Source organism: Cervus elaphus, chromosome 23 (genome assembly GCF_910594005.1).
Source record: "Cervus elaphus chromosome 23, mCerEla1.1, whole genome shotgun sequence".
NCBI lineage: Eukaryota > Metazoa > Chordata > Mammalia > Artiodactyla > Cervidae > Cervus > Cervus elaphus.
The window spans coordinates 18,767,283-18,780,199 of record NC_057837.1 but is presented as its reverse complement, the minus strand read 5'-3'; the positions used below and the strand labels follow the sequence as shown (position 1 = coordinate 18,780,199).

At 40.1% G+C, this 12,917-nt stretch overlaps 1 protein-coding gene across 20 annotated transcripts in view; it reads right to left on the bottom strand.

Moving 5' to 3' along the window:
* PARD3 (par-3 family cell polarity regulator) overlaps window positions 1-12,917 on the bottom strand; it is a 556,192-nt gene that overhangs the window by 343,854 nt on the left and 199,421 nt on the right. For all 20 annotated transcript variants that reach the window (XM_043885073.1, XM_043885063.1, XM_043885076.1 and 17 more), the window contains exon 3: window positions 185-365. In XM_043885073.1, the coding sequence (XP_043741008.1) occupies window positions 185-365 (181 nt within the window). The remainder of the gene's footprint in view (window positions 1-184; window positions 366-12,917) is intronic.

The following is a 12,917-nucleotide window of genomic DNA, read 5'->3' as shown; positions in this document are numbered from 1 at the left end:
CAGTCCAAAATAATCTAAGCTCAATCCAAAAATGTAAAGAATCTTACTTATCTCTCTTGCAAAAGACATTTGCCCAGATTCCAAACTTAATCAATTTTAAACAGATAATGAATTCCACTCACAGGAGCATGCCTGAATAACAAAAGTTGGCATCCCTGTAAATGAAGATGAAATATGCACTTACTCGCACGAAGGACTGAAGGGGTGACCTCGATCTCACTTGTTGCTTGGTAAGGCTGGAAGGCTGAGGCATTGTTGGTGCCGAGCTCACTGCCGAATATCTCTGGGCTCTGGGTGCCTGTGGAGCTGGCACTGGTGCCATCACCTCCATGATGGGGGTCTTGCTCATCAAACACGGCTACCAGCTAGAAATGACAGGTGAGTTTGCAGTTATATACAAAGGCATTTGAAAGGACAACCCCAAACTTACACCATCTTTGGTGTAAATAGTGATATTTACACACCCAGGAATGTTATATTTTAGGAAGAGGAACTTCAGAGAAATAGGCCTGCCCTGGGTTTTGATACTTTTACATTTCTAAGTTGTACGTGTCATATCCAAAATTCTACAGGTGGAAAATAATACAATGGTTTTGTATCTCAGAATGCTAAAGGGGATAGAGTGGATTTAAATCTTTTTGTAGATAGTATATCAAGCGGAAAAGAAAATGCATATACCTATACATAAATACATATACATATATATGACATATAGTATACACAGCATAGGGTAATAAGGGGCCCCTCATGTGGGAAGAAGGGGATATGAACTGTCATAAAGCATCTGCTCATGGTGCATAAGAAACACAGGAAGGATAAAAGAAATTAATGAGGCTGGTAGCCTACAGGGAGTTAGAGGGAACAAGGCTGAAAGAAAGAGAATGGGAGCAGGTAATGAGGGTAATGGGTGGTGACACTTTCCTGAACATATTTTTCTGTAACTCCGACTCTTAGAGCCATCAAAATAATTAAAATATTTAAAACAAATAAATAATTGAAATCAACCAAGAGGCAAGGTGGAGGTCTGGAGGCTGGATAATCTAAAATGGAACACAAACAAATAAACCTGTTACAAATGAAAAACACAACCACACAGAAAAGGGTGGGGAAGAAAAGAACTAAGTTACTCTGGAAAATTATTTTCACTGTTTAAAGCACGTCTAAAGGAAAAAGGACAGGAACAGAAATATTGTATTCAATTAGTAAGTTTGTTTCTCACAAGCATATGATTTGGAAATCCATGCTACTTCTACTACTATTACTACTATTATTACTATCCCTTCTCCTCCTCCTACTACTATACACACACCTCAAGAAAGAATGAAAGAGAAAAGTATTTTGGATAAGAGCCAAAGTTCTTACAAAGTTCAAAATCAGAAGTGACAAAAAAAGAAATTAACTGTAGTATTAGATTTGAATTGGAGGCATCGATATGAACTCAAGGTTTTCATAAGTAGGTAGGTAGGCAGGTACAGATGGATGTGAATCCATGTGTGGTATACAGACCACACATGTATGTCCTAGTTCTGTCCACTGAGAGATCCTTGAAGCAATGACATTGCTTCAATGTCAAGTTACTGATTCAAGAACCAATGGATATGAAAGACCAGATCTTAGTTTCTAATACCATTTTCCAATAAATGAACTAGAAGTTCATAGAAAAACAGTTAACTACAGGGGCAGGGTAAGAAAAATACATGATGAGCCTGGAACACCTTATGATGTTAAAGAGAACATCTAAGGGAATCAGGGGCCAACCTAAAGGAGCTCTGAATCACCAAAGCCATCTGGGACACTTGTAAACAAATAATGATAGCATTAGATTATAACCCAAGATAAAACTAAACCTCCTTGAGTCCATAATGATATAATCAAATAATCAAAGAAATAAATGATGGAGAATGGACAGCTCTTCCTTACTGGAGCATCCAAATTAATAAACATGGAAAAAATAAAGAGAAATCATCACTAGGCAATCTCCACAGTCAGAACTGTCGCAGGCAAGATCTAACAGTGGATGCTAACATTAATGGTAAGAATATGATCAGAGGTGGACATATCTCAGAGTATCTCCCTGTAAGATGCTTTTTAATTAAAAAGAGAAAATAGTATCTTGCAGGGCAGAAACTTGGCAGACAGCATTTCGCTAAGTAATAAGACGTGTTGACAGCATGTACTCTCTGAAAAATACACCAAGAAGTATACGACGTTACTTCCATGGTACTCCTGCCCAAAACACATAACTTTGGTCTAATTGCAAGGAAACATCAGACAAATCCAAACTAAGGAACATTCCATAAAATAACTCCTATTCTTTAAAAATATCAAGACCGGGAAAGTAAAGGGCTGACCAAACTGCACCTTGGAGGAGACTGGGGAGAAATACAAACCACATGCAGTGTGAGGTCTTCGCCTAGATCCTGGACTAGGAAACAGGCACTAGTGGAGAAGAGGCAAAATTCAGATGAGGGCTATAGATTAGTTAGTATGTACTCAGTACTGTTCGTTTCCTAACTTTGATAACTATACTATGGTTATGTAAGATGTTAACATTAGGGATAGGTGAAGAGTATATGAAAACACTCTGTACTACTTTTGTAACTTTTCTGAAAATTGAAAATTTTTGTAATACAGTATTACCAAGTACTGTATAAATTCACTCTATTTAAACTCACTCTATTTCTTCTTACAACTAAACAGTGGCAGCACTACTTTAAAATCTCAAAGAGGAAAAAAGTTCTATGGCACAGAACACCTTGGCCGTTCACCCTCCAATCCCATGCCTAGAAAACTCAGCTTAGCCTTCCAAGGAAAGAAGAGACAGGACCACACCCCAAAAGAACCAAGCCTTCAGCTTCCAACCTAAGTCTCTTCAACTACTTTTAGTTAACAGACTGAAAGAAGAATTCACAGAAGATGAAAAGTTTTTATAATTACAGTTTGAATTAATTCTATTTACATCTATCAATTCATAAGACAAAAACGAAAACCACCATAAGGTCATAGAGATATGTAGACAAACAGGAAGCTCAGAATCCTGCTGTGGCATCTTATATAATTAGCTGATTAAACAATCTGAAGGAAGGCTAAGTGGTAAGAAGAAATTAAAGTCAGATGAGGAGTTGGGCCACTCAACCTTATAATTAGCAACATCAGTGGGAAAAGAAATCCTTAGCAATTGTAAAAAATGGAAAGGTATTTGTATGTATACACTAGTTTTCACAAATGGTATATATATGTATACATTATCAACCTGTTTATCTCACAAGAATCTCCTCTGATTGATAATAGACATTCTACAGATCAGGGTCAGCAAACATTTTTCTAAAAATGTACAGAGACTATTTTTGGAGCCATGCAAGTCATATAGTCTCTGTCACACTATTCTACTTTGCATTGTATCATGAAAATAGCCATTCACAATATGTAAATAAATGACAGTGACTATGTTTAAATAAAACTTTACTTACAAAGCAGATAATCAGCCAAACTTAACCCATGGGCCATAAATTGATGATCCTGCACGAGACTGCTCATCCCTCTAGTAACATCCAATTTAAAAATTTCCGTGTGAGAAATAAAACTAAAAGTCAAGGTTCCTTGGTAACCCTGCTAAGCTAAGAATATTCATTTCAAGCTCTTCATCAGGATTTTGAATTTCTGTACTTTATTTTAATTTTATCAGACTTCTTACAAGGTGTGTGGCTTCATATGCATTTTAAAGATATTAAGTTTTGACATTTTGGCACTTAATTGGAAGCAAATGAAATTCAAGTTTTGTTATTAACTTTTCACAATGATGTGTTCTCCTAAGAATAAAGTCCTTTTTGCAAACGGAAAATGGAGATTGAAAATTACAAAGAACGAGTCTTTAAATGCCACACATGATGGAAGAACTTATACACATATATTAGTTTCAATAATTATCTCCAGCATTTTTAGAAAACACAAGTATTATGAAATCTGGACTGTGTCATGAACAAATGCTGTTTGAATTTCAATGGCAGAATCACAGTTGGTGATTTGCAATATGCCAAAAACATACAATTCTACAGCTTTCTTTTAAACTGAAATTTAAGTGCCAGGTGCAGATATAAAGCAATTTTGTGTTAAATTGGGAAGGATATATAATTTTAGAAAATCTACTCTACAAGAATACACAGTAGCACAGCAAAAGAAGCAAGACCTTCACAGAACATCACATATTAAAAAACTCTATCGTGCCCTTCAAAAAATAAAGGAGACGTCTTGCTCTTCAATTTGTGAAACGTGACTCAAACCCATATTTTAACAGATGGAATCTTCACTGCTGCCCATGAAGTAGACTGTTTTTGAAAGTTCATTTTTAATTTCGACAGTTATTATTTCATCACTCTTGTGATCCATTCACCCAAAAAGTATCCACAAGAAAAGACAGGCAGAATTTAGGATAACAGCCATACTGAAAGTGAAAGTGGCAGTTGCTCGATCATGTCCGACTCCTTGCGACCCTGTGGACTGTAGCCCAATGGGCTCCTCTGTCCATGGAAACACCTAAGATGACCCACCTGTAAATAAAATTCCAAACTTGGCCACACATTTCCACCTCCCTTGGAACAAGTCATTTCAGCTGCCTGAGACACCAGAACATTCCAGCAGAAAACCCATTTCGTAAATATCACATGCAAATGCATACGTAAACCACTAGAGGATCGAGGGTGGCCTTTTATGAATAAAAAACTGCACGGAACAAAGTGGCTAAGGACATAGAGTCACAATCAAAGAGAACTACAATCAAAACCAGCTCTAACCTTACTTCTGAGATGGGTGTTGCCCCGATCCACTGGCCTCTCTGCCATCCCTAAGCCTTACACCTCCTCATCTCAAAAGAGGATGGTGGTGAGGTTGGCAGAATAATGCTCACGACTGTCCACCCAAGTCCTCAGAATCTGTGGGAACTGCGCTTCCACAGCAAATGGGACTTGAAGATGTGATTCAGATTAACGACCTTCAAACAGGGAGACTGTCCAGCGGGCCCCATCTAATCACACAAGTCTGGATAAGTGGAGACTCTTTCCCAGCTGTGGTCAGAGAGAAATGTGTCTACATAGCACACTGCTGGCTTTAAGGAAGGCGGGGGTCTCCGGAAGGTAAGGAGGTGAATTCTCCCCTTGGGCCTGCAGGAGAGAATGAAGCTCTGCTCACACCTTAGTTCTACCTATGTCAGACTCCTACCCTACAGAACTGTCAACTTAAAAATGTGCGATGCAGCTGGAAAGCCTGTGTGCCACCACTACTGAGCAAACGCCACAGCTAGAGAGTCTGAGCGCCACAACGAAGACTCAATGCAGCCAAATAAATGCTATTCAAAAACGATGATAGATATTAATAAATGTGTGGTGCTTTAAACTACTGGTCTATGGGAATTTGCTGTGGCAGCAACAGGAAACTACTTGAAGCCCTGGCCTCTCCTCCTGGACTTGGGACACATAAGAGAGAAGGCACATCAGCTTCCAGAACACAAGCGCACCCTCACTGTTACGTAAAATTAAAGCGATCGTGGGGGTTGATAAACACAGACTTCTGGAATTTTGAGGATCAGTTCCAAGAGTAACTGGAGGCTGAGGCAGAGTTCTTGGACACCAATAATAAGAGGGGAAAACAACAGGAAAAGGAAAGGAGAAGGCTTGCTGGAAAAATTCAGCATCGCAATAACAACAGAGTGAAGTTCTTCTGCAGATGCTCTGCAACCTGCCTAAACCCTTCACAGAAACACGGAGCAGCTTTTTACATTTGTTTCAGGGAAAAAAAAAACTGAGGCTCAGAAAGATTCATATGACTAGAGTTTAGCTGGTAGTATACAATGAATCTGAAATTGGAAGTTCAAATCTATCTAACTTCAAAGATACTATTTTCTCCCCACCTCGCCACCCTGGAGCATCTAAAAAATCAACAGCATGGCCTGCAGGGAATCTCCAGGCTATGAGCACCTGCAAGTCTTGGAATTGAATTCTGTTCATTCAGGATAAATCACAGATAATATTCCACCTTACCAAGTTCACATTATTTTGATACTACTATGTGAAAGTTTCTGAACATACTTGAGGGTAACCGTGCTAAAGATATCGTCACTCAGTTTTAATCAGAAAAGCCTTTTATTTATTTGGGAGTTGGGGGTGGCATGTGGGATCCTAGTTCCCCAACCCAGGGATCAAACCTATGCCCCCTGCATTAGAAGCACAGAGTCTTCATCACTGGAGCCCCAGGGAAGTCCCAGAAGAATTTTTTTTTTTTAAAAGAATCAAAAGATCTTGTGGATTCCATCTTCATACAGGAAATGGCAGGGGACTTAAGCAGCTGTCTAAGTAAAGTCACCAAGACTCTAGGCCTAGGTTCCACACACCCTCCAAAGCTGTTTTACTGCCCTAGCCTTTAAGTAACTCACCTGTCTCTGTTGATTTCTTCATGTACAGTCTGCATATATCCAGAAAAAGTTGATTATTATGGGTTTCATGAATGCCTTTAGCATGTTCAACATTAATGTATTGAATTGTTTGACTCTGAAATAAAGACCTATAACTCTTTAGAAAGGCATCATATTTCTGGCCCTGGAAAAAGTCCAAAGCATGTGGAAAAATACTAAAAATGACAAGGAACCTGAAGATGCCTTCAAGACCCTTTCTTCACCTAAGAAATATGAGTAAGCCAGATTTCACTGAATCACTTGGTCTACAGTATCAAAACAAAATCACCAATCACCAAAAAAGAGTGACTGTGCTTCTGGTGGGGAACTTTGTTTGACACATTTTTCAATATTCTTCCTAACAGGAGACCATGGTGATGATGCTTTTGAAACCCAAAGTAATGATGACATCATGTAAAATAACATCTCTCTGAACAATGTCAGGGAGGTTTCATGGGTAAATGTGCCTATAAAGAACAAATGCAACAGAGAGAAGATGCATTACAAAGGCGGGAGCTGTAGCACAGTGTAGCATTTCCAAAAAATAACAATGAAAATCAAGTAGTTGGAGATACATGTATTTCATGACAAAAGTGAGGCTGTTCTGTAACATACTAAACTACCACTATTCCAAAAATTACTTTTCCTTCCCCTAGGCCCATTTGAGTTTCTATAGCTAAGATCACATGTATCAATACCTTTACTTTTTTTTCCCCCCTTGTCTTTTGACTCAAGGCGGCACTTTTAAAAACAAGGTTAAGTAGATCAAGTATTTAGGTTCCTGGATTTTGCTTTATCCATTACTTAAAAAAAAAAAAAAAAAAATTCCACATACAGTTGTTTCCCATAAAGCACACTTGATAACTGGTGGCACACAAATAAAAGAAAAGAAAAACTAGAGAAGTCCCTGGTGGCCCAGTGGTTAGGACTCCGTGCTTTTCACTGCCACGGGCCCAGGTTCAATACCTGGTTCAACAACTAAAATCCTGTAAGCCATGCAGCACAGCCAAAAGCCAAATGAAAGCTAAGAGACACTAGCAGATTATGTTATCTACTCACAAAAAGAGAAACTAATGAGAAAAATATTTAACAGTGCCATTTCAAACAATATACCACATTGTGGGGTAAGATATTCCCCTTGCTACCTGAGCAACCAAGGAGACCAACATGATCAGACGTTCCCACCTGTCGATGATCGAAGTCACTGTCCCACAAGAGCTAACTAACAGCATCCTTTAAGAAGGTACCATTTCTTGGTCACAGATGCCTAATAAATACATTATGCTTCAGCTGGAAGTCACAGTGAAATATATATTCACCTATGACACTCCCCAGCTTACATTTTAGAACTGGGGTTTAATTCTGCTGTCCCTCAGGGTGACACACTCCGTCACCCACTGAGCCTTCAGACTAACTAGATTCCCAATCTGAGTTATGCTCAACTAACAGCCTTGAGTTTGTCAACCGCAAACCACAATGAACATATGCAAATGCTGTAGCCACGAGCTGGCTGACCCACGTGTCAGACAAGGCAAACTTCTCCCCCACCCATGCCCATCCCCAAGAGCCACTGTTCTATTTGTACCTATCCATGAGGTTACAACTACATTACACTATTGTTGAAGTGTTAATAAAAAGCAAGACTGCACAGTAAGACAGAACAAAGTAATCCTGAAACTGGCTAATCAAACGTATATAGGTTGACTCCAAATTGGAGGAGGTGGCATTTGTTGTGACTTTACAACACATGCAGGTTTCCCTTGAAGAGATGATGGTAAAATTGGGAAAGAATCATATGAACCTCAGATCAAATGTAATGATGTAATAACAAATTATTACATAGACATGACAAAAACAAAAACAAAAACACCCATTAAATCAATTCATAAGCTTTCTAATGACCGAATTCCTTTTAAAGACAGGGGCAACACTAAATCCTTAGCCATTCTCTGAACCTTACTTGCTCTCATGGTTCATTAAAAACTCATTTAAATAAAGCTACTGTTTTTACTGGTCGAGTAAGCAAAACATTAGTAAAAGAATATATTTGCACCAATGGTGTTTTATAACAGTAGTAATGCTGATAAAAGCTGACTAATAGCAAACAGAGAATCTCAAGTTTGCCACTGAAAAACTTTAAATGTTATGTATGCAAGATTAATTCTCTGCTTCATCAGCATTTCAAGAATTAAGTGTATCTTGTCTGATGCAAAAAAAAAAAAAAAAAAAGACACCAACAACAAAAAATGAATGACCAAAACAAAAAAGCCCAAAGCTTAGAAAAGAACTCTAAATGCCATAAGCACACTGAAGGCTTAGCAATTTTTCCTCCTGGCTAAGCTAGGAACAGCAAAGAGTGGGAGTCCTTGACCTCAATCTGTCTTCACCTCCAGCTCCAGAGCTTACGATTTGAGAGACAGCAGGTCCTCATCCATGGGTACTCCCCTGCCACCTTGCCGCTCTTCCAACCTTCTCACATACATCTCTCCAAAAATCAGCAAGGTATGGAGACAGGATTCAACCACAAGTTGTTTTAATCTGTACACAATTTAGCTTGACAATCAATAAGGGTTACATATTGACTCAGGAACAGCTACATCAACAAATCACAAATTAGAGATTCCACCAAGATTGACACCTTCCTGAATGCCATGGTCTGGGGGTTAGGGATCTAAATTTTAAAATATATATGTTATTAACCAAAAGCCCAACATCACACAGGAAACAGACAGACACAATGGCAAGCCAAAATCATATGCACACATAGAAAAGACACACAGCGAGAGCCTTTCCATCAATACCTTACTCTGAACTGTGACTTAAAGGTTCACTACCAAAACCCACAGTCCCAACCATGCCACCTGAGCTTTGAGGAGTAAGTATGCATGAGCGACACCTCTCTTCTTTGTCCCACAAAGATGCGTCATTTCTGGGGCGCCAGACTCAACTCTCCCCAAACCCCAACACACGGACCTAAAGGATGACAGCTGCAATGGGACTGCTCGGCTCAGAAACACAGCACCACAGTCACCACCAGGCAGGACCTCTGGGTCGTGAGAGGCAAGAGCTCGTCCTGCCAGCCTGCACTTCTGAACTTCCGCCTCCACTTGGAGAGTCTACAGAAGCCGAGTTGAGGCCTCCGTCAGGAAGGCCCTCTAGTCTTTTTACCTCCTCAGCTAGCCAGGTAAATTCAGCCAGTGCCTCTTCCACTGGCCTGAAAGCCTTGTCTCCAAATGCCCTCACCACCCCTGCACCTAGCATGAGAAACATCTACATAAGAGGGAAGCAGGAGTGCATTTAAGCTTCAAGTCACAAGCGCAGCCTCCCACCAACCTGTGCCCTGACTCTGTGCTCGATGGAGTGCAGATCAGGTGATTCCAGGCTTCCAGGAGAAACCCACCCGATTCATCAAAATAACCACCTAACAGAACAATGCATTCACATCCTCTCCCTAATCACCCATCGCTGATCCCACTGTTGAATATATGACTCATCACTAAAATTCCTTGCCAGTCAAATCCAGGGAGCCATAGTACTTTCATTTTTTTTGGCAATCAGCAAAGGAAAATTTCCTATCCTAAAATAGAAATTTAAAGTATCGCTTCCTTAGTTCTAAATTTTGCAGATTATGTTTAAAATTAAAAGCACGAGAAATGAAAACTTGGCTCTGGCTCCAGCAAGGCATCAGCACTGAGAAGGAGTCAAGCAGAAAGCCTCTCAGTACGCTAGTCCTAGAGGTGGTGCAATAAAGGTAAAAGCCATCATCCCCAGCATTTACAGACGAGATCACACTTCCAACTAAAGGAACCAGCCTGTTTCCAAGGCAACTTGCCATTTGTATAGGGGACTTACTCAGGGTTAGTAATCCCTTAACTGCTGACTTCACAATTTGAACCAGACTCCCACTGATAGCTTAGCTTCCAACTGAAAAGCATCATCAGAAATAAAGAGAGTTTAACTGCTTTAACAGACAGAAATTCGGAAGATTCTCCGGCACTGACTTTGAGGAGCAGCAGGGGACACAGGAGAAAAAAGGTGACTCAGAAAAGCACAGTAGAAGAACTGGGAGTCACTGCTTCTTGGTGATTTCTTTCCCACTGAAAACACATCAAACCCATCACTTCTGCTCCCTCCTAGCTCTGAATGAAAGTTGGGTTTATGCTGATACATAACAGAGTCAGTCTTCATTCTGACAACCACAAGCCAATATTAGCAAAAGATCAGAGTTCAACAAATTTGTTTTGTAAAATATAACTCTAATGTTACATTACAAAATGCCTTTCAGATTAATTTGCATGCAAAAAGACAAAGTGTGATTTTTAAATATCCAGCCAGAGGCAGAGATGAAAAACTTCAAACATGTTCTGACTCCTTTTTGCTACACTCATTATCTCACCACCTTCCACAAAGAAGAGAGAACGTGTCCTTGACATTATCCCAAATTATCTTCAGTATGCAACACAATACTGATTAAATTAGGCTCATTTTAATCAGCTGGCAGGTTTATTCAAAAAGTAACTAAATAATAAAATTCTTTATAACAACTCTTCATTAGTATAACTTGCCTAATACTGTTTTTTTTTAAAAATGAACACAGAATAAATACTAATTGTGTGTCAATCCTTTCTGCCCCATATTTGACAGATGAAAAGAAATACCTTTGAAGTTAAACATATCCCCCAATCCGCAAATCGCTTTAATACTAAAACTGCACAAAAATCTTTTGAAATCCAGTGCCACCTAATGGATTTAGACAAGCACAAAGAGTTTGGAAAGCTTAACTTTCAGGAGAATGTATTCTAAAGATAGCCAAACTTTCTGCTTCCATTTACGTCTCACAAAAAACTTGCCCACAGCGGACCTTGGACAGGGACTCGAGTCAAGGTCACCCCATCATGTGCAGTGTCCTCCACTCATTTCAATAGGGCGAGATTGCCTGTCTTGGATGGGTTTCCCGTGATGGGTGAGGCTCACAGAGATGACCCCCAGCTGGAGGACCCAGACAGCTCCTCACTCTTGTCTCTGCACTGCACAGGACTGTCTCGTGTGTTATTTAATTCTGACCAACTGCTCGGAAGTTCCTGCAGGTTACAAGTACTCAATAAATGTCAGCTACCCTGATGATTTGAGAGAGAGAATATCAAGAGATTGAGGCAATCAAGGGAGGGAGATGAAGGGCTGCCACAAGGCAATCCTGAATGCACAGCGGTGTGATCTACAGGTTTGGAGGAGTTTGGAGAAAGGACTGGAAGGGTAAACACACACAGCTCATTAGCCCAATAATGAAGAAGTCAGGAGAGGTTAGACTCATGGGAAAGCAGTGGCATGAAAAGATAATTAAATAATTATGAAAATACAGAATTGAGACTTAGTTAAAAGGCTTTGGTACTTGGTAGATGGGCGCCACTGTGGAGGACAGGATTGAACCTGAGATGTCTAGGTTTGTGCCTTGGGTGGCTGGTCAGGGGGCAAGGACAAGGACAAAGATGTTTGAGGCAAAAGATGATGCCTTCAGTTGAGGTACCCCCTGGATTCAGTTCCCAGTAGACACCTGGAGATGGGGTTTCAGGATGGGAAGGGGAGTTCAAGGTTAAAGGTATGGAACTGGCGATGTCATCAGTGGGTGGTGGGTGAAGGTCCCAATCTGGATGTGGACACGTAGGGAACTCCAAACCAAACCGCACAGAGCTGAGAGGGCAGGCTTCTCTTCTCTTCCTCCAATTTCACTTCGGAAGAAATTTAAGAATTGACTAGGGAATAGAAGTAAACTCAAGGAAACATGGTTTTGCAGAAGCCAGAAAGAGAAGAGTAGCATGGAGTCATGATCAATATTACTGAAATACCACGAGGAAGCACATTAACACTTTCTCGAGGAAGGTGACATCAATATATATTTTCAACAAGTGGGACCTAAAGTTACTGTAACACTCGTGCTAAAATAATTTTACTGATAGGGGATGAATAATAGAAGAATAGGAAAAAGCTAAATTTTTAGTCCACTGATAGACGCTCAGATATTTGTTCAAATAACACTAAGTAGGTAATTCATCTTCATAATATGCTTGTCTCAACAAATGAGGATTCTATAAACAGCTCTTGGTTTTTTGTGAAAGGGTCTATTTCTTTAACCTCTGTGTCCCACCCTGCTCCTGTCTGAAAGATGCTGCAATAAATACATGATGAATTAATGTCACGTTGCATGATTTTGCAACCCCTTTAAGAAGTGTAGGCAAGCTAATGCCAGCAGCTGAGTCATTGCAAGTCCTCTGGGCCCCATGCCCTGACCTCACCCCTCTGCTCACATAACCAGAAAACCACAGCCTGCAAGAGGAGAGAAGTGAGCAGCGCGGCATGTACCTCAGTCCAAGGAATCAGACCAATTGCCCACGTTACCGTCCTACTTTTCAACACCCTAACATCCAGATCTCATCATTCTCAGAAGCCAGAAGTATGTTTTAACTAGACTGAGTCTAGA